Source organism: Geotrypetes seraphini, chromosome 11 (assembly GCF_902459505.1).
Source record: "Geotrypetes seraphini chromosome 11, aGeoSer1.1, whole genome shotgun sequence".
NCBI classification, from domain to species: domain Eukaryota; kingdom Metazoa; phylum Chordata; class Amphibia; order Gymnophiona; family Dermophiidae; genus Geotrypetes; species Geotrypetes seraphini.
In genome coordinates, this window is record NC_047094.1 from 14,043,572 (window position 1) to 14,065,867 (window position 22,296).

Sequence of the window (22,296 nt, forward strand, 5' to 3'; positions counted from 1 at the left end):
GTCTGACCCGGCGGAGGCACTGCTTATGTTCTTATGTTCTTATGAAAGGTTACCACCATTTGAATGGCGAGGCATTAAAAATTGCATTGCAAAGATCAAACTCATTCTGGAAATCCAAGTAGTGAACTGACTTTAAAGATATTCATTACTAGAAGGCTAGACTATTATATCATCAAGATTTACAAGGTGAGGCTTTTTGGCTCCAAAACTTTACAGGCAGTAAGAGTGGATATATCTGTAGCAGTGATTTGTAAGGCTGTTACACTGTGGTTACTGCATACAGTTCCTTCCCCCCCAGTGTGAAGTGAAGAAAAGGGGTGGCACTCCTCTCCATTCTGTCTGGTCCTCGAAATCTGTTTGCCCTCCCCTTCCATCACACCACTACTCCTTCAGTACTTCATTAATATCCTCATCAATTTGTCACACTTTTCATCTATTCCCTCTATCACCAGTTATCTTTGACACTTTGGGCTAGATTCACATAGCAAACCGATCGTGTACAGATCAGTTTGCGACCCCTTTACGAGCAAATTTCCCTCCGGCCTGATTCACTTACCTCTCCTGCGATCCGCTTCGAATCTGTGCATTTAAATGAAGAGAAACGCAAGCAAAGTAGGCAGGGACGCGATTCACAACACAAATTTCACGATCTGACTGGGCAGGCTGATCAACGCAAGAAGTGACTGCTGGGGACCAGTCGAAAACGTCTTTCTGACACTCCTGCTCTGCCCCAATCTGTCTCCTGCCTGCTCGCCCCGAATGCCACCCTTCTCTTCCCTGTGTTTCCTGCCTACTCACCCTGAATTCCAACTCTGCTCTACCCCAATCTTCTTGTCTTCTGCCTATAGAGAGCTACTATCTTCAGGGTGATAATTTCCGTTTCTACTTTAAAATCTGTGCTGCTCTTGACAGAAGACTCGATCAAGCTTTCTGGCTTCCTCCAGTCTTGAGATTTCTTCTACCCCCTAGTTCATATCCCAGGTTCGCGGGCAATAAATCCTGAATCTGATTTCGCCAATTTAAAAGTGTTTTAGCTTCTCTCGCTGCCCAGACTGATCTCTGCTGCCTTCCCTGCAGTGCAAGCCCGTCGCAGTGCAGCCCCGCTTTAAACCAACAGGCTCGCACTGCAGGGAAGGCGGCCGAGAGCAGGAGAGTCTGGGCAGCAAGATTGGAAGGGGAGAGCAGAAGAGTCGGCGCGTGTCCACATTCCCAGCTCCTGAGGGGGGGGGGGGGAATCTATGCTGGGCCCGGAGGTCCAGCGCATGCGTAAACCATCTACAGATGGTCTGCACATGCGCTGGGATCACTATCGAGCGATCCGGGCAGGCAGATGGGGTCATTCCTCCGATTGCCCCCATCTGCATATTTTTCTTTGTAGAATTCATCTGACCTGCCCAGATCGAGCCCGATCGGGCAGGTTGATGAATCTAGCCCTTTATCTGTATGCCTTCTCCCCGTCACCTTCTTCTCAGACTAATGCATTCCTGGACTGTCTAGAGAAGGAATAAAAAATAACCCACTTTGACAGCGGCTCGCATTGATAACTGCCCCCCTAAATACAAGGATGGTTTGAAAAATCTGGTTAAAAAAAAAAAAATCAAGCTAAACAAATATTTTTTTTAAAACAACGAGGGCTGTACACTTAGTCCAGTGAGTTTCCAGTTTTTCCATCCCATTCGAAAAATGTGGTTTTGACAAATTTTTAAAAATATTTAACTTGATTTTTTTACCGAACTTTTCAAACCGCCCTTGTATGTATACTTTTAAGAAAGGCCTTTGGAAAAAGGAAACCTAAGATTTATTTAAATACCTCCAAGGTATAAATACAAAAGAAAAAAATGCTCTGGAACAAGAGGTCATAAGATGGTGAAAAGGAATGGACTTAGACAATTTAAGAAAATATTTCTTTAGAGAAGCGGGGTGGATGCATGCAACAGCTTCCTAGAATTGGTGGTGGAGATGGGCACAGTATCTGAATTGAGGACAATATCGGTTTAAGTTTTTTTTATTGAATTTTTTTTCCATTTAACAACAAGTGTCATAAATTTTCATACAATTATCTTAACAATACACTTGATATTTTTATAATATATTTTATATATAACATTTCTTGTCTTATTTTTCTTATGGTTTTATATATCATATAATTGTAATTATTTTTCTTATAAAGTTATACAATATATATATTGTAATGATTTTATCAATTATTATTTAAATATGAACCTTTTCCCCCTCCCTTTATTACGTTATTTTCATGTAAGAATATCATCTATTATAATATTTTATTTATAATATATGATAAAGAGAATAATTCCCTCCCCTTAACCCTTCCCCCCCTCCTTCTTTATACTATTTTCTTATCATGGGAAAATGAAATTCAAATATTGCAATATTCTGTTAATGGTCCCCAAATTTTCTTGAACTTATTCATATATCCTTTTTGTGTTGCAAATGCATGTTCCATCTTATATATATCAGACAAATAGAAAGGGCTCCTTTGAGAGCCTTAACGCATGGAATAGCGCACGCTAAAAATGCCCCGCACGCTAACTGCTAACGCCTCCTTTTAAGCAGGCGGTCATTTCTCAGCGAGCACACGCTAATCTTGTGCGTGCGCTAAAAAACGCTGGCGCACCTTAGTACAAGGAGCCCAAAGAGTTTTTTGTATTTTTGATTTTTAATTCTTTATTCATTTCTCATCTTACAACAAATACATATATATTAAACATCTGTCAATAAATACATCATTTGAAATTTTATCATTATATGACATGAATAGATGAAAATTTTAACCCATTCCTCCCCCCCTTTTCATTCTTACATTCAATCAAATATATCACACCAATAATCTTTCCTAGTAATTTAGTCATTTAATATATTCAAATTCCCCCCTCCCAACCCTTCTTCCATTAAATTGTATTTCTAATGTAAAATGGTATCTACTCATTGCAACATTTTGTTAATGGCCCCCATATCTCTTTAAATTTATTAAAATTCCCTTTTTGTACCGCTATTGTTCTCTCCATTTTGTAAATATGTCATATCGAATTCCACCAGAAGTTATAATTAAGTCTATTCCAATTTTTCCAATTACTTGTGATCTATTGTATGGCGACTCCTGTCATAATCATTAAAAGTTTATTATTCTTTGTTGAAATTTGGCACTTTGTTCTTATTGCCATACCAAATAAAATCGTATCATAGGATACTGCCACATGATTCTCCAATAAACAATTAATTTGGGGCCAAATTGATTTCCAAAAAGCCATAATAAAGGGACAATAGAATAATAAACGATCTAGGGTCCCTGCTTCGAGATTACAATGCCAGCATCTATTAGACTTAGAGCTATTTAACTTTTGTAATCGAACTGGAGTCCAAAATGCTCTATGCAACAAAAAGAACCAAGTTTGTCTCATAGTTGCTGACACTATACCCAAAGTGAGAAGAAGGAGCTGCAAAGCTCAGCAGCTGGTGTGGATGGACAGACTATGCCATATGGTTTTTAGCATCTGTCAATTTAGGTTCAAACAATTTTTATTGATGCAAACAAAGACAATGCCAGAGCACTCCAAGGATGCACAGTACAAACAACGATGCATCATATACAATAAAATAACAAGCAGGTACAGAAGAAAAGTAACAGCTACCAAACTCCCCCTCCCCCCATCCTACTCGACATAGGGCGAGCGAGAATAAAGCGGCTGAAAGCACTCCGAGGCCCTGGACTCTTATGAGCCCCAAAGATGCCACACCACCCCTTCCCCCCACCTATATGCACTGATCCCAACCGGAACTAAGTGCCAGAACCGTTCAATACCCCTCCCCTCCCCCCCACCTATACTCACCAGTACTCTCCCAGCCCAACTAACTGAGCGCCCAGATTAGGACACCCATTTTAAGACCGCACTGCGGCCTTTTGGATGCAAGGCTTCCAGATATTCAAGAACAACATCTTTCGCTTCCTAGCTCCACCGGCATCTTGCACCTCCCAGATGGTTCCGCCCATGCCAAAACGCCGGAGGGTCAGGAACCATCTAGCACTGAAGAATACATTTCCTGGCCAGTAAGCTCATCTTCCTACACAGAGCCCGACGCCCCCTAGGCAAATGACCAAAAGCCTCTGGCAAATCCAAGACAAAGTGGGCCGGAGTACTGCGCAAGGCTCTCCCAATTAACCCTGACATGTAGGAGATTATACGCCTCCAGAAGTGCTGGATAATGGGGCAGGACCAAAAGGCACATCCTAAAGTGTGTGTCCCCGTCCCTAATTTATGATACAGTGGTTTAGGGAGACCCCCCACTGTAATACAACTGTGTACGATTGTAACAGGGCGTAAGGTCACCCGATAATATGTTTCCTGCAACCAAGCACACGGGGTCACCCCAGGCGTCGCCCATGAGGTATGGGCTACATTCCATTGTCCCAAATTAATCTGCAATTCCCCCTCCCATTTACCCCAGATGTTCTGGTAGTCCTTGCAAACTAGCATGAATGCTAGACACTGAGAGTGACCTCCCTCCTCCCGAACAAACAACTCTCGCAGCCTGGATTTCCATGTTGAACACTGTATGGAAAAAGACCCTAATTTTAGATTTCATCTCCCTCAGCATCGTTTTAAATCTGGTAAGCTATAGACTAGATTCTTTATCTCAACTCATGTAGACTGTAATAATTCCTGAAGCCATTATTGCTCTATGCTTACCTCTGCTTGTAACCAGAAATTTCTGCTCTCTCTGTCTCATGGTCAAAGAACTGTAGCTCATCATCCCCTCTCCTACCTGCCTGAAAAAATACCAGATCTCTTCTCTTACCCAGAATAATTCCATTCGGTTCTTCTGGTGGTTGCCACACAATTCGAACGGATGTCAATCTGACTTCAGGAAACACCATTCTCAAGGGAGGCCCGGGAACTAAAAGAAAACAAAAAAGGATCATAGTTTGAAATTGGAGTTTTATTCCATCCAACCAAACAAATCTTAGCATGCTGCAGAATACACAGAGAGAACTGGCATAACTAAAATATACACTAGAAACAGTCAACTTTATTTTCGGAAGGAAGAATGAAAAAATGATATTAGCTGAAGCAAAGTACCCTCTAAAGACTGCAAATTTTTCTCGTGTGAGCAACAAGTTCTAAAGACTAACATAAGTTCAGACTTGCAAGTATTTTTGTGAGCAACCGTTTAAAATCTGTGAGTGACGCTCCTACAATGTATGAGCGATTGCTCAGGTGCTCAGCTTAGAGCTGGAAAGATCTTAGGCCCATCTGAAAAAAACTATACCTTACGCACTGAAATAGCTTAGGACATGAACTGCTAAGGGTTTTTCCACATAAATATTAGCGCACCCATTCCAGGTTCGAAATGTCAGACACTTTTTAATTGATGCGTGCACTCCAGGTCAGATTTAAGAAGTGATATTTCTCCTGTGAACAAGCTCCAGTCTGTGCTATCATTCAAGCTGATGTTTTAATTAAAGTGAATTGAGAAATGAAATATGCCGGAAATGTGGACCTTGGAGAAGAGTTTTTATCATTAGCCTTATTTCATTTAATTTAGAATTATTTTATTGATTTTCAAATTACATACCAAGTAATCACTTGTACAGAAAGTAAGTTAGTAGGCTATGACCTATATCCAATATAAATCACAATCAGACCAAATTAAACAAAATACAAAGAAAATTCTTTCAACTAACCCAACTCAAGTCCTCAAAATATAGATCCAAGATTACATTAAAGCGAGCAAAAAAAGAAATAATATAAGAAGATAAATTACAGACAGAACTGAGGTATGGGCAGTTATATAAATTATAGAGCTGTTGGTTTCTCTTTATCCAGTCGAGACATTGCCAGAAAAGCAGTTAACTGTTGTAGTTCAAAAAACTGAACGGTAGCAAATAATACACTTGCAAGGATGTCTCAGGTAAAACGTCGCTCCCAGTGAAGTGACTCCAGGTTTCAACAACAAAAATTCTCTACGTCCCTTTTGAGTTTCTCTGGAAAGGTCAGGAAACATTTGTATTTTACAACCAAGAAATTCCTTTTGTCTATTTTTAAAGAAAAGTTTCAATAACTATATTTTATCTATTGCGAGAGCTATCATTAATCTTATTTCATAAGCTGAAGAAACATCTCTATTTCATTTTCAGTACGAAAAGCAGGGGAACTCCCTGTTACCCCTTCTTGTTAATCTGCTCATCTAGCTGCCATATATCACTTCTCGCATCACTTTCTTCCTAACCCTTTTTTTTTCTCAAACCCTAGCGTTCCTTTCATGTCTTCTCTTTGTTTCTTTCCTTTTAACCTATCTCCAGTCAATCTTTGTCCCACCCTTCTTCATTCCTCTGCTACTATCTCCTGTGCCATCACTCTTCCTCTTTGCTCTTCTCCTGTGCTTAGAAGAATCCTGAAAAATCAAGATAAGCATACTAGAGAATGACACGAAGACAAATTTTTCCCCATCTCCGTGGGAACTCATTTTCCCATCCCCGTGAGTTCCTTTCCTGTTCCTGCAAGCTCCGTCCTCATCTACACAAGCTTCAAAATCATAAGTGTTCGAGGCTTGTGCGGTTAAGGTAGAGCTTACAGGAATGAGGCAGGGACAAGGACAGCAACAAAACTCATGGGTTCTCTAGTTCAAATCCTATTTGCAGTCCTTGTGATCTTGGACAAGTGACCCTATCTTCTATTGCCTCAGCTGTCTACTTCAACGAAAGCTCTTTGAGGCATGAGTCAATTCTAACAATGCTGTAAGCTGCCATTGGAAAAGTGAACAAAAAAAAAAAAAATCCAAATTCCTTTTTATTATTTTGTTTACTCTTCTTCCGCTTACATAATACATTTTTCAGTTCCCACACTGGTTGAATCTATTTTTCCTCCATGCTGCACATAGGATGTATGGTGATGGGCAAGACCAAAAGTTCATCTGGCCCAGCATCCTGACTCCAACAGCGAAGAGGCCATCCAAGTCACCAAGAGCAGATTTGTTGAAAGATCATTGATAGAAGGAAGCCCAAATCACATAGTGTATCTGGCAAGATCTAAACAATACTTCCAGTATCCTGTGTCTTCATCAGAGTGAAGCACAATAGTTTTACGATATGAGGCAGCAAGACTCCCCTGTGACATCTACAAGGACACTCCTTCAACACGGGTATTACTGCAGCTCCATCAACATGGGTATTGATTGGCTTGATTTGAGAAGCCACACCAGGTTTTTCAGGGTGAGGGCCTGATTTTATATACGGGTGCCCACAAAAACACTCCTTGATTTTAAATGGTTACAAAACCAAAATTTATTGGAATATCCTTTCATCTTTGAGGCTACCGTTTCATCAACTCATAAAGTTTCATATGGTATCTGTTGATTACATACACTCGATGTGCACCCCACCTGTTACTCGGCAAACATCGATGTGATAATCGAGCTCGGACCAGACTCTCCGAAGCCTATCCGGCGTGATCGCGTTTATAGCTTCAGTGAGGCGTCCCTGCAGATCATCCATATTGCGGGTAGCAGAGGTACATACACTCTGTCTTTCACGTACCCCCAAAGGAAAAAGCCACAAACAGTAATGTCCGGTGATCTCGGGGGCCACTTGAGGAACACCTGGTCATTTTGTCACATTGCATTGTCTGAAGGTTGTAACTTCTGCACCAATTGAGTAAAATCTTGCTAACCGTGTTTTTTGGGACTTGTATTTGCTGTTATCTTATTTATAAACATATTCCAATAAGTTTTGATTTTGTAACCATTTAACATCAAGGAGTGGGTACCCTGTATAGAGCCCCCCAAATTGGTACAAATTAGAACAGCACTTAGCACGATTCTACAAGGTGGGCAAATCTTTTATAGAATTGTGCTAAGCATCTGAGCGTCGCATAACTTCTACGTGTGTTCATTTGGGCCAGCTGAAACCAGGCTTAAATGACTGGGCCTAAGTTCTGCACAAATCGGGTGCACATGAGCCATCCAATGCCACGCCCCCTTTACAAATTCATGCACCAGAACTGGCGCATACTTTTTACAGAGATATTTAAATATTTTTTATAAAATTGTGCGCATAGCTTTTAATTAGTGCCAATTAAGAAGGTGTTAATTGCCAATTAGGCCAATTAATCAATTAAGTTGTGAATGCAAATTAGCTGCGCACACCGATTTGAGCGCAAAACTTAAAGTGACATCTACAGAATTTAGGGGCAAGCTCTTATTTTAGCCTTCTGCTTACCCAACATTGAAAATGAAAGCAACATAAGTAGACGTATAAGTTTCAGCTATCCTGAACTGAACTGATTGATAAAGTCTTGCTGCATGCCTGGATAGCTTTGTCTGTTAGAATAATTAAATTGCCAATATTATCCATTTCACAGGTATCAAATACAATAGTGGACACAATGAGGGCACTTGCTCAATATTGGGAGCGCTCAGCACCCACTGGAACCCACAGATGAACCTATGATTCATTTGAAAAAAGGGTCTTGGCTAGATGTCTTCTGAGGCTAGGTGGAAAGCTGAGTGCTGATATTCCGATGATAAATGGACAACTTAGATTTGTAAGCAGTGGCCACTGAACGGACAGCACCTCTATAAATCCTCCGAGTTAAACAGACAAAATATCTTTTACACGTTATGTAGTCCTCCAGATTTACAGTTTATTTAAGCTTTTATAAAAGTATATGATACCAGGAGTGATCTTTGCTCATCTGTGTAACTGAGCTACAAAACTTGATCGACCACAGCAGATAACAGTCCTGGCAAAATCTAATGGTACACCGCGGTCAATATCCTTGATGAACGCTGGTATCTCTGCGGCTGCTTTTCATTTTATGTTTTGCAGTGATTAGAAAAGGAACTGTATTTTAATTACAATCTAAAATCAATCTGAAATGAGAAGCTGCAAGCTGTAACATTTGACAAATTGTACTGGGGTTATAAAATCGGAAGACATTTGGTCGGCTTTATTTCCTTCATACTTCACCAAACCACACCTCAGAGAATGTTGTTTCCTGAGAAACCAGAATATAAATTCGACACAACAGTTTTAGTCATTGGGCCCTATTTCAGGCTGACAGGCTCAGGTATCCAAATGTTGAGCTATTGCCAGGAATGACAAGAATTAATTTTCTTCTAATTCTATTCAGGCCAGGCTTTCAATTGCCTTGCATCTTTGGTAGTGCAGCTCAGTATCTTTCTGATACGATGTGCTGCACAAGTTCATTGGGACCTGTTACTTTAGCTTAAGAGGGCAATTCTATAACTTGCAAGCAAAATCCATAAGGCACCTGTGCAGTGGCGCACCTAGCGTATGTAGTATGATAAACACTTTCAAAAAGAGTGTGGTAAGGTCCAATAAAGTAAATCAGACACAGCATAGACCAGATCACTACACCATGAAGGAAAAAGCCTCAGAACGGGCCCTCCCACCTCACCAAAACGGCTTAAAGAGGCAGTCGAGCGGTAACCTCACTGGCAAAAAACCTTCAATTTATGTTCGTGTCTTATGCTGTGCTGTATAATGCCAGTAAATATGAAAGATAGAGGAGTAAAATCCACTTATCCTGCTGATCGGTACACCAACGGTACACCTAGCATATGTGACACCCGGGGCCCATCATTTTATGACACCCCCCATCTATATGAAAAATATGATTTTTAGTAACAATCCACATATCACACAAGAAGAGTGTACCTAGGAAAAGGCAGCATCTTAAACACTGCAGTGAGCACTAGAACACCAACACATACATTGTAAAACTAAACAAGCCAGATCCCGCACAGTCAATTGATCCTGTAGTCAATGCCAACTGAAAACTATGTCCTTTTCATACATACAGAACAGAGTTACACCCTCACCCAATATGGAATAATCACAAACTAAAAATAGAAATATGTAGACAAAAGATAAACTGAACCGCCAAGAAACCAGACTCTGCATACAATGCAACACCACAACACCACAAAAACAATGACACATGTCCCCTAATACTGTGCAAAATATAAAGACAGTAGATGTAAATTTGAAAAAACTGATACATAACAATCACCACTTTACAAATTAACAAATAAAAATAAAACAAATAATGAGAAATAAGAAAATAAAATTTTATTGGACTAATCCATTTTTCAATTAGCTTTCAGAGGCCAAATCTTTCTTCAGAACAGAACAGTATACTGCTGTTATAGTATCTTGTCCTGAGGAAAGGGGTTTAGTCCAAAAAATTGCCTTATTTCCATTTCCTATTTATAAACTTTTATCAATACAGTTACAATACTAGATTCTAAGTAAAGCAACAAAAAAATCTTTCTACCTTTTGTCATTCCTGCTTTAATCATCTTCTTTGCTCTCTTCTTTCTATACAGTGTTTATCCTCTCTCCCTTCCATGCAATATCTGCCCTCTCTTTGCCCCTTCCACCCAGCTTCTTCCCTCTCTCTCTACCCCTTCCATCTACTGCCCACACTCTCTCTCTTCCATATGACAGCTTCCCTCTTTCTATGTCCCTTCAATAAACTGTATATCTGGGGTCCCTTCTCTCCTTTGCACATGGTTCATTTCAGCTTCACCCCCTCTCCATTTTTCTGTCTCCACCCCCTCCCCTATGCTTTGGCATCTCTCTCTTTCTCTTCTCCTTTCCTTCCTTCCTTCCCACTCCACACCATGGTGTGGAATCTCTATCTCCTTCTCTTCCATCATGCCATGGCATCTCTTCCTCCCCTTTCATGGTCTGGTATCTCCTTTCCTTTTTTCCTTTCCCTTCCTCCCATGGACTTGGCATCTCTGGTTCCTCTCCCTTGTCTTCCTTCTCCGTCCTTCCCTCTCTCTCCCCAATTGGGTGCTCCCCCTTTGCCTTGGCAGCATTTCTACCCTCCCCCTTCCCTGTGCAGCATTTCTACCCTCCCCCTTCCCTGTGCAGCATTTCTACCCTCCCCCCTTCCCTGCCCAGCATTTCTACCCTCCCCCCCTTCCCTGCCCAGCATGTCTGGCCGGTTCCCCTGCTGAAAGCCGCAGGCGTCTACACCTCACCGATCTGCGGCTGCATCGGAAGCCTTCTCTCTGACTTCGTGACATCAGAGAGAATGCTTCCGACGCAGCCGTGGATCGCGCGAGGAGTGGATCCCTGCAGTTTTCAGCAGGGGAGCCGACCAGAAGCTGAGCAACGCCGGTGAGCACCCACGGACACCCCTGTTTACTGCCGCTGCTGCTGGTTAAGGAAAGGCAGCAGCGGCAGAATAGGGAGGGTGGCCGGCTGTGCTCCCCCTTGGGGCGTGCACCCGTGGCGGACCGCGCCCCCTTGGTACGCCACTGCACCTATGCACTAAGACATCATTATAGAATACTAGCATAAACCTCAAATGGCATGCCTAAATTTGTACCAGGTCAATGGCTGGTTTTAGACTGATGGATTTAAATGCAGATACGTTGCATGCATTTATTGGAAATACACTTCTCCCTCCAAATCCATGGTTTCAGTGTCTGCGGACTTGGTTATTCACAATTTTTTTTTTGGGGGGGAAAGAAAAGAAACGCTGCATCCCGGACCTTACCTGGTGGTCTAGTGGGCTTTTGGGGCAGGAGCCATTATCCTACAGTCCTGCCCCGTGCAGATCAGTCATACAAAATGGCTGCAGGGAGTTCCCGTTGTAGTCTCGAGAGACTACGGGAACTCTAGAGACTACGACGGGAACTCCCTGCAGCCATTTTGTGTGAGTGATTTGCATAGGGCAGGAGCATAGGAAGATCACTCCTGACCCAAAAGCCCGCTAGACCAGCAGGTAAGGTTCGGGATGCCAGGGGAAGGCAGGGGATCAGAGCTGGCCCAAATGTTATTCACGAATTTTCAATATTCACGGGCCGGCTCTGCCCCTAACCCCTGCGAATATTGAGGGAGAAGTGTACTCCCAAGCCACTTCCATGCTTTGCCCATGTGGACGCCTTCCCCTTGCAATTACACACTATCTTATAGAAAAACACTAACTCTGTATTGTAACACCATTACCAAAGCTCATGTAAACCGCTCTGAATGGACTCCCCAGTGGTATAGAAGCTTTCAATAAACATAAAACAATCCACATACTTTTAATTAGAGATGAGAACGAAAAGGAGGGTACATTTCAGCACCCTCCAAGTACTTAGGATTTGAAAGAAGGCATTCAAGAAGATAGGTGCCCTCTAGCTTACCATCATCCTTGGTTCTCTGGAAAACTGGAGCACTAGGAACCCCATCCCCAATACGTGTAAATGCCAACAGCTGGATCTCATAAATCACATATTTCCGTAAGTCTTTCAACAGGAATGAGAGGGTTTGATTCTTTCTCATGACATAGCTGCTAGACTCCATATTCAGGTCTTTTTCTCTGTATAGGATCTGCAGAACAGGCAAATTAAGAGAGCTAAAGTGACTGAAACACTAGCAGCATCAGAACCTTGAAAATAAACCACGCCGTCATAATTTCCAGGCCTGGAGCTATTAGAAAGCACATATCAATCATGTAGCACTTCTCTAGTGGAATGCTCTTTTCCTATAAATGGGCACACCACAGAAGAGAACACCTTTTTTCTGGTATTTTCCCACAATCTATAATAAATAGCAAGGCAACAATTACGTTTCAATTTGCTGATTTCAAATTCACCTCATTTTTTGTATTTATGTTTAAATTTGGTCATATTATGCTGTTAACAAGATTGCAAGCTTTATGTTAAACCGTACCTGCTGTACACCGGCTTGGGCGAATCTGTTCCTAAAGACGGTTAATAAATCCCAATCAATAAATAAAAAAGTCACCTACCACTAAAACCATGGGTGAGAGGAGGAGAATCCCTCTTACCTACCTTGTAGCCAAGAATGAGCCCGTTTTGCTCTGACTCCAGTACAGATGCCCACGCTAGTAAGATCTGGGTGGAGCTGACGGCTTCTGCTGTGACATTCGGTGGGGCGGCAGATGGAACTGCAATCACAAAACACCAAAATATTCCCACTGGTCATCCACTGCGCAGGAGGCATAGAAACGCCTAATAAACTTGAAACTTGAAGTGTGAAGAAGGTTTTTTGTGATAACGTTGAAATGAGACACACACTCACAGTTTGAATTTGAAACATAAATCACATTATAAACACACAGACTGCGAGTCTGCCGGGACAGATAAGGAAAATGCTTGAGTACCTGTTTGTAAACCGCTTATTACACCTTGTCCAAATGGCACATCAAATCCCAATCCCAAACCAATAAAAAAAACTAACACCAACTGTGTTCTTCCTATAGGGAGATGAATTTGGATGATGCATATTTCTTTCTACAATGTCACGCACTAAGGACTCCCTTTACGAAGCTGCTTTAGCAGTTTAACGCACGTAATGGCGCGTGCTAATTTGACGGCCGTGCTAGCCGCTACCGCCTCTTCTTGAGCAGGCGGTAGTTTTTCGGCTAGCGTGGGGGTTAGTGTGCGTTAAAACCGCTAAAGCAGCTTCGTAAAAGGAGCCCTAAGACTGAAGCCTCCTGTATTTGGTCTTTTTAAGATGCAAATACGTAACTACAATTAAGGCTAAGGAAAAATGAATTACTGTAGCTCCTATCCTCAGAAAAAAAAAAAAAAATCTCTGGACTATAGAAAGACAAAAAAAAAAATCCTATTTACAGACTGAAATGTATTATCTGTCTTGCATGTGCACGTTGTGATCAGACACAGCCGTGCACTAGCTAAACTGTGAATTTGGAGGCTGTTTCATCCATTGCAAGAAAAACCTTACTATTATTTATATTAAAGTGTTCCACAAGAACACAGTGCTACCAGCCTAATTTGAGAAACATAGCGTAAGCCTGCTGTCCTTTCCCAGCTGGAAATCTAAATAACTTTCAACATGAGAGGAATGAGAGCAGAGATCAGTGGCAAAGAAGCACACTGCGGATCCCAGAAGGCTGCCAGGATAGAGCAGACTTTAGTGCTGTCTGAAACTATTTCACGGTTATCAGTCAGCAAGGGGGTGAGAAGCAACACATTATCACACTACAATAGACCAACTTGAAGATTTGATCCCCCCTCCCCAAATTTATTTGTAATCTGTGCTAAGATTTATTCCCTTCCCCCCACAAGGATATAATTAGGATCAAGGAAAACAGATTGCCAGCAGCCAAGAACATCTTTGGACATCTGCCATAGCTGTTTATCTGTAGATCTTCATAAAGCGTAACTCCCACAAGAATCGCTTCTTTCCAAACAAGAGGGCTTGAACAACTGAATAAGGTCATGAAAGCTTCTTTTGACACACACTTCCTCTTATCTTCTATTGCTCACTTTCATCATGAGCAGATATCTCAGATATCTTCTGGTTTAAAAAGAAAAAGAATTCCTCCCTCAAGAAAATCGCCTACTTAGATGTCTTGGCCATCAGCACGTCCAGACATAGCAAGTTTAACTTTTTTTGGCCATTTCCAATCACAAAAACGTCCAAGTTCAAAACACCCATGTCCAGACTATTTGGATGTGAGATGAGCCAACATTGTAACAGACTGGCCACACAGACATGCCAACAGAGCAGTAGGGCACCATTGTGAACTTCATATAAAGGGTGCCAGATGTACTTCTCACCATAACTTCCTTATAATTAATGCTGAGCCCTTCAAAATGCCCCCAAAACACACTATAGCCACCTGTCTCCCCACCCCAAAAGCTCTTATGGCTGCAGGTGGCACCTACTGTATATGACAGTATAGTAGAGATTTTGTTGTCTCATACTTTCCACCATAAACGTGCTTAGAGTGGCTTATGGGCCTGGGTCCTGCTCTCTATGGTTCACTAGCCCACTTAAGTCACCTGTGTGCAGATCTACTAGGTTTTCCCATACCAGGTGCTGCTGTTCTAGAGACAGGTATGGCTTTACCATACCAGGTGCTACTGTTCTAGAGACAGGTATGGCTTTACCTCGATAATATCTTTTCTAGTAGATAGGTGTGTCATTCTGAACAAGCGGGTTATCTCCCCATGGCCACGAGCATTATGTAGAAGGAATTCACTCCAGATTTTTTCTGTGTCGGCCCTTAATACTGAGGACCCAAAAGCAGAATCCTCTCTTGTCGCAATGTATACAACAGCTCTCTTGCTGCAACAGTATGCAAACATGTCTCCCAAGACCTGAGTAGCATCAGCCTGTGAAATAAATGAGTTCTGGAAGGCTATGTCTTGATTAGGCAAGACCAGAGTGTAGTGGGATTGCACAGGTGGAACATGGCTCTCCCGAATGGCTTTCCACAATAATTTAAGAAATTCAGAGAAGAAAGCCATACCGGGGAGTGAGGAGTCATCCTGAGATGACTCTACTTTGTGCTGCTTGGTCTGTGGGGCATCCCTGCCCAAACCCACCTCTCCGCTTCCTTCATTCTCCGTCTCTGTGGACAACACTCTCATCCCTCCTGTTTGGTATGCTCGTAATCTCGGGCTCATCTTTGACTCCTCTCTCTCCTTCACCGTTCAGATACAACATATCACTAAAACCTGCTGCTTCTTCCTCTATAATATTACCAAAATACGAATCTTCCTCTATGAGCACACAACCAAAACATTTAGCCATTCCCTGATCACCTTGTACTTAGACTACTGCAACTCACTACTCTCAGGCCTTCCACTTAGTTATCTCGCTCCCCTCCAATCTGTCCCCTCCAATCCCTCCAACCTGTCCTTCTTTCCCTCTTACTTTAACTTACTTGCCTTACAATAACTCCTTTCAGTTTTGCAGTGGCCTTCCAGACGTTCCCATCCAGACAATTCCTTGACATAATCCCCCATCTGAACAAAGTTCATCTTTTAAAAGTCTAGAATCTTTTGAATGAGTCCTCTCTATATCTGTCTTAATATTAAACCATACCATGCAGTGGTCACTGGATGCCAGATGATCACCCACAGTAACATCAGAAACACTTTCCCCGTTTGTAAGCACTAAATCCAGAATGACCCCATCCCATGTGGGTTCTATTATCAGTTCTCCTTGTACAGAATCCAGGATCTCCCTACTTCTATAAGACCCTGCAATAGGGATACCCCAATCAACATCTGGCATAGTTAAAATCACCTTTTAGTTAAACTTCCCCTTTTTTAGATATATTCTGAATATCTACTTTTAAAACTAAAAAACCCCCAAAACTTAATTTTATAGACCGGGTCTTCAACCAAAAAGGTGCTCGACTCGGTTTACAATAATGTAAGTATAGTACATAAATATAGAAGAAGAATGTAATCTAGAATGGCTTAGTTTCCAAAGTGTTTAGTAAACAAGAAAGTTTTCTTTGTCCACTTCTTTCGTCTGTGAAGGAGGCCTGTATATCACACCAATGTAAATATATTTACCATTCCCTCTTTCCAAGAGCCTGCAATTGTGTGGCTTTAGTATGATCTTTAACATATAATACTACTCCCCTTCCTTTTCTTCCTACCCTGTCTTTCCTGAACAGATTATAGCCTGGTATAACTACATCTCAGTCATGGTTCTCCGAGAACTATGTCTCCGTGATCACTACTATATCCAACTCATCTTTATCCATCACAGCTTCTAGATCCAGAATCTTGTTTCCCATACTTCGAGCATATACTGCTTTCCAGACATTGCCCCCCTTTTCCCATCTGTGTAGAGGTATTCAATGATTTACTTACCTGAGGGCTCACCCAGGGGCTTTGATCATCCTGCCCCATCACTTCTAGTTTAAAGCCCTCTTCAGTAGATTAGCTAGTCTACCGCCGAACACACTTCCTCTCTTCTGAAAAGGCGCTGCTAACCTTTTCAGAATATGACTCACAACTACAACCCAACTGCTGTGTATAATATAGGTTTATTAGAAATAGACAAAAGTCAGCTTACATGGAACAACAAAGTACAGCAAGTTGAGTCAATGGATGACATACAGAGTGGCCAGCTTCTGTCATGGATCCATCCTGAAGCTTAGGCCAGCCGGTATGCTACTTATATACTTTAGTTCAGTAGCCTAGAGTACTACCTAGTTAAAGATTACATACTCACTTTCTATTGGGTTGACACATCTATCATATCTATTGATTGTATAGTCTGCATACTTATCACAGGGCCATACTGAAGCATGATATCACCCACTGTCAAATCTGACTCCTCTCTATTTCCCCTGATAATGCATTCTTAATACTAAGTTCAATAATTTCTGAGTAGGCCCCCTCCTTCCTGAGCTTCATTGTCCTTTGTCAGCAGTTCAGATAACTTTTGGTAGGACTTCTTGTCCTGCAGTAATGTTGCCTGGGATTATCTTCTTGTTTGGATTTGTCTTCTTGGAAAGTCCCAAAATATCCAATACTGTTACAGTCAGCAGATATTTTCTATCTCTGAGCAAAGATGAACCTCTTACATAAGCATATTGTTTCTTATTGACAGGGAGAGATATGATTGTTCAGAAACTTGAATTCATAAGCACAATGTCTCTCTTAAAAATATAACTTTTGGGGGTCTCATAGGGGTCTTCACCTTTATATTTATGAAGGTCTTATTTCCTATTCTCCCTCACTTCTTTGATAGATGGATACCATCTCTGCTTAGCAGCCCTTGGAAAAATCACTGTGACTTGTACTGGCAATGTGTTGCAGCCTGCCTCAGCTCTGTACAGTACCTGGAATGAGAAGAAATCACTGCCTCATGCTGTGTCCACTTCTTCAATGCTTATCTTCAGGCTGCCAGTCAGACACAGCATCTAACCATACCTCCACCCCCATGGACCGACGCACATGTAAAAATGCAGCTGGCACCCTGCGAGACACTTACAGGTCCCTTACAGCCTGCGCTCAAACCTCTACTAGGCAGTAGGTGAGGGGGAAGCGGAGACAGCCCTGAGTCTCAAAAATACATGCGCAGGCTAGCTGCAGCTAACATGGATCAGCCTGTCAGCTGCAGACTGCAGTCTGCTTCTTCTCTTTGCAGGCAGAGCTAGAATTAAAACTGGAAAGCTCCGAGCACTCAAACACCAAAAATAATTTTAAAAATACCAAATAAAATAAAGGGGATAGTAGAACAGAAACACTCCTTCAGGATCACATGCAGAAGGGAAAAGCTGCGGGTGGCAGTACAGCTCCCAGTGAAGTAGAAGGATCACAGAAAATCTCCGGAGTGGATTCCTTCTGTATATGGCTTGTGGCCATGGCGAGATAACCCGCTTGTCCAGAATGACACACCTACTGCATTGGAAGTACTATTTCATTCAGATCTTTGATGGGTGGGAGTTCAGTGACTACTGGAGGAGATGGAAGGGTCATTTGGATATCTTTTAAAACAGGTCTAGCCTCAGATGTCTAAGTTCCGGCCTGGACATCTTAGAATATGTTTCATTATCACTACAACACGTCTAAGTGCTAAGCCCCCCCCCCCCCATATCACGCCCTCAACATGTCCTCTCGAACTCTGGATGCAAAGCGGCTAAGAAATCAAGCTAGATGTCCAGAAAGTCAGCTTTAAAAATCGGCACTTGCATGGTTTTGGAAAGAAAAAAGTCCAAGTGCTGATTTATGCCATTTTTTTTTTAACGTCTTAGGGCTCCTTTTACTAAGCTGCGATAGCGTTTTTAGTGTGCACAGAATTTAAGCGCATGCTAAACCCGCGTTACATGGTTGGAGCCCTTAGTGTTTTGAAAATGCCAGTAGTGTTTTACAGTGATAATGTCCATTTAATTAAAATGTTTTTACATTTTCTTTATAGATATAAAAAGCTGACAGTGTCTAATATTTTATTATCACAATGGATGAAATGCATGAAGCTGAGCTTATATCAAAAAAATTATAGAATGCAATAACATCCAGCAATCAGTCAATCTCGCTTTCTTTACATAGGGAAGGCAATAATGAAAGCTCTTTTCATGGGTAAAAATAGCATTTTACCTAAGAGAATCATGGTTTTTACTGGCCACCCTCGGTCCAGAGAAAAATGTTCACATTATTCTACAATGCATATTATTGTCACTTGTATTGTGAAGAGGTATTCATGCAGCCAGAGAGGGGCAGGGTGATTTTTGAAAGGGTAATAATCAAAGCAAAGGTATGCACATATATACACTCTCATTATAGGCAAAAATTATCCACAGCATGGGTACAAAAAGGCTAGTTTGATTATTGCTTTTCTAACGTCGTGACTGAAAAATGAGGAGACGATGCTGTGTTCTGCACATTTTTAGTTGGACACCTTTAGCATCGTGAAATGTGATTAGCAGAACACTAAATCATGATTACTTGACCTGTATTTCAATTTTGGATGGTACAAGATTACTAATTCCTTATACACAAAGGTGTTGCATCAATAATGCAGCTTTACCTATAAAGTTTAGCTGCTGCTTTTTAACATTGGGGTCACAAAGCCAAATGGTGTGAACACACCTAAGGGGCAGAATGAGATTTAGGTATAAGTTGCATATGCCCATAATTAGGGTGCCACAATTAGGAAGGTCACCCATAAAGTGGGAAGGTCGCCCATAAAATGGGACACCTTCTGCTGCTCTATGATTTCTGGAGGCAAAATCCTCCAGTGTTCTGCTTATGAGAGCCATAATCATAGATCCAGGCCTAAGGTATGCCGATCCAATTCTGGTTTTTCCCTGCGGCATCCAGGTTTATTTATCAGGCGTATGCAGGCCAAACGATTTAATTTCCTTAAATAACTTGTGGAATATTTTTTTTTTGTTTTACATTTTTCAGTTTGGGAGCAGTATCAATATCACTCACACTCTTTCAGAAACGTAATTTCACACAAATGCACGTCTAATTTCAGTGGAGGGGCGTTTAAGTCCAAATTTATGACGTTTAAGTCCGAATTTAGACATTTCGATGAAACCATCTCAAAAATAAAGTTTAGTTCACAGTCATAAATTGAACCAGAAAAAAATATCTACGTTTCTGGTTTAGATTTTTGCTTTGAGCTACATTTTTTCATGCTCAACACATCCATCTTTAACTACCATTAAAAAAAAGGTCCCAGAAAACCAAGCCATAAGGATGTCAGTCTGGCAGCATTGTTAGTGAACTGGCCACACAGACATCCCAGCAGAATAAAGGGGCAGCCTGGTGGACACCACAGTGCAGTGGACTTCAACTAAAGGGACTTAGGTACAAATCCTACCTAAATTCCTTCATATTGTATCACAAGTCCTTCAGGAACAGAGAAAATCTACTGTATTTAAAGGTTCACCATTACAATACTCCAAAACCCAGACCTGTTCTCTATTCTCCAGACACCTGAAGGGTTTTGGGCTAACTGAGCCCCTTGTGCCAAATGTTTGGTTGGAAATTAGTAAGTGTGAACTCATGTGGAAGGTTTTATCCGAGTTCACCAGGGTTCAACATCACCAAATGCACAATTACAATAGCCATCAGGGTTGCAAGTCACTTATATATTTAGGTAAAGGAGATATTTTTATGTTCCAGCAGGGCTCACATGCCAACATACTGAAATTAAAGGGAGAACTGTTGTTCGAACCACTAGGCTACTCCATCCATTTGTTTGCTGCTTTCTTGGGAATGGCCATAATATTTGAAGCTGCCTGGATGGAGTAGCCTGGTGCTTCTGTCACTGTTGTATCTGTGGGGGTGGGGGGGTCAGTAACCACAGGGAATTAAGGAAGGGATCATGGCTTAATCCCTCCAGTGGTCAGCCGGTCACTTAGGGCACCCTTTTACTAAGCAGCGATAGCGTTTTTAGCGTGCGCTAAACCTGCTCTACGCGGCTAGAACTAACGCCAGCTCAATGCTGGCATTAGCATCTAGCATGTGCTAAAATCACCATCGCAGCTTAGTAAAAGGAGCCCTTAGTCATGACTGAAACGGGTCTAAATAAAAACACTTCTTTTTTGCTCTGGACTTTTTTTTTTTTTCTCTATTCCATTATCGCTGAAAAAGTTCCAAATTTAAGTCCACCCAAGTCCCACCCAGAACACACCTCAAACAAGTCCCCTTACGATTTAGACAAACTGTGGAGCAAATGTCCCAGTTCTGAATTTTGAAAATCATCTGCTGCCATGCGCCGCTTTTGATATGTTTTTCTCTTTTGAAAACGAGTGTCGGACTGGATTACCAAAGACTGCAAGCCTATAGTTTCCGTGCAGTAAAACCGCTGAGACAGTGGAGCCTACTGGAAACTTTAAGCACAAAATAATAGGCAAACGCTAGAACAAGCGTATCTCTGAAAAAAACTCTAATAGAGACTAAGGATCTCAAGTGCCCGCAGTTATTTGCCGTTAGAACTAGTCTAGGCTACTAACCTGTGTGCAGGCTATCATCGGTCCAAATTGTCTCCTTTTGAGTTTTGATATTTTAAATTTTTAACTTTTTAAATATTACAGCCTTTAAGAGCTTTTTACTCAATTAGCTTTTATTCTTTATTTAACTCTTGCAACAAGTGTATAAAATTCAATCAAATAATTCGTACAAATCACTTGACATTTTAACAATTATTGTCAAATGTATATCAAAAAGACCCCTCCCCCACCCATCCCATTCATCAGGAATAAACCCATTAAATCACATAACATACCTCCCCATCCCCACATTAAATATAGTCCTATGTAATAAAAAGGTGTCCACGGTGTCTAATCATTAGAATATGCAATCAATGGCCCCCAAATCTTTTTGAAACTATTATAATTTCCTTGCTGTATAGCAAGCATTCTCTCCATTTTATAAATATGACCGACTGAATTCCACCAAAAGGTATAATTAAGTTTAGTATAGTCCTTCCAATTTCCAGTAATATGTTGAATGGCAACCCCCGTCAGTATTAACAAAAGTTTATTGTTATTTGCTGAAATTTGACTCTTGAATCTCATAGACGTTCCAAATAGCACAGTTACTTACCGTAACAGTTGTTATCCAGGGACAGCAGGCAGATATTCCCACACATGGGTGACGTCACCGACGGAGCCCCACAGCGGACAGCCTCGAAAGCAAACTTGCTTGAAGATCTCGAACTTTCGAGCACTGCACCGCGCCTGCGCGCGTGCCTTCCCGCCCAAACTAGGGGGCGCATCTCCTGAGAGGATCCTCAGTTCAGATACCTAGCCAAGAAGCCAACCAGGGGAGGTGGGAGGGTTGTGGGAATATCTGCCTGCTGTCCCTGGATAACAACTGTTACGGTAAGTAACTGTGCTTTATCCCAGGACAAGCAGGCAGCATATTCCCACACATGGGTGACCTCCAAGCTAAGTAAAAAGGGATGGAGGGAAGTTGGCATTTTACGAAAAAAGATTTTGCAAAACAGATTGGCCAAAGTGGCCATCCCTCCTGGATAATGTATCCAGACAATAATGAGAA

At 41.6% G+C, this 22,296-nt stretch overlaps 1 protein-coding gene across 2 annotated transcripts in view; it reads right to left on the bottom strand.

The window, feature by feature from the left end:
• SDK1 (sidekick cell adhesion molecule 1) overlaps positions 1-22,296 on the bottom strand; it is a 1,012,418-nt gene that overhangs the window by 190,951 nt on the left and 799,171 nt on the right. For both annotated transcript variants that reach the window (XM_033963079.1, XM_033963080.1), the window contains 3 exons: positions 12,835-12,950; positions 12,184-12,370; positions 4,816-4,914 (listed from right to left, as the gene is read on the bottom strand). In XM_033963079.1, coding sequence (XP_033818970.1) covers positions 4,816-4,914; positions 12,184-12,370; positions 12,835-12,950 — 402 coding nt within the window. The remainder of the gene's footprint in view (positions 1-4,815; positions 4,915-12,183; positions 12,371-12,834; positions 12,951-22,296) is intronic.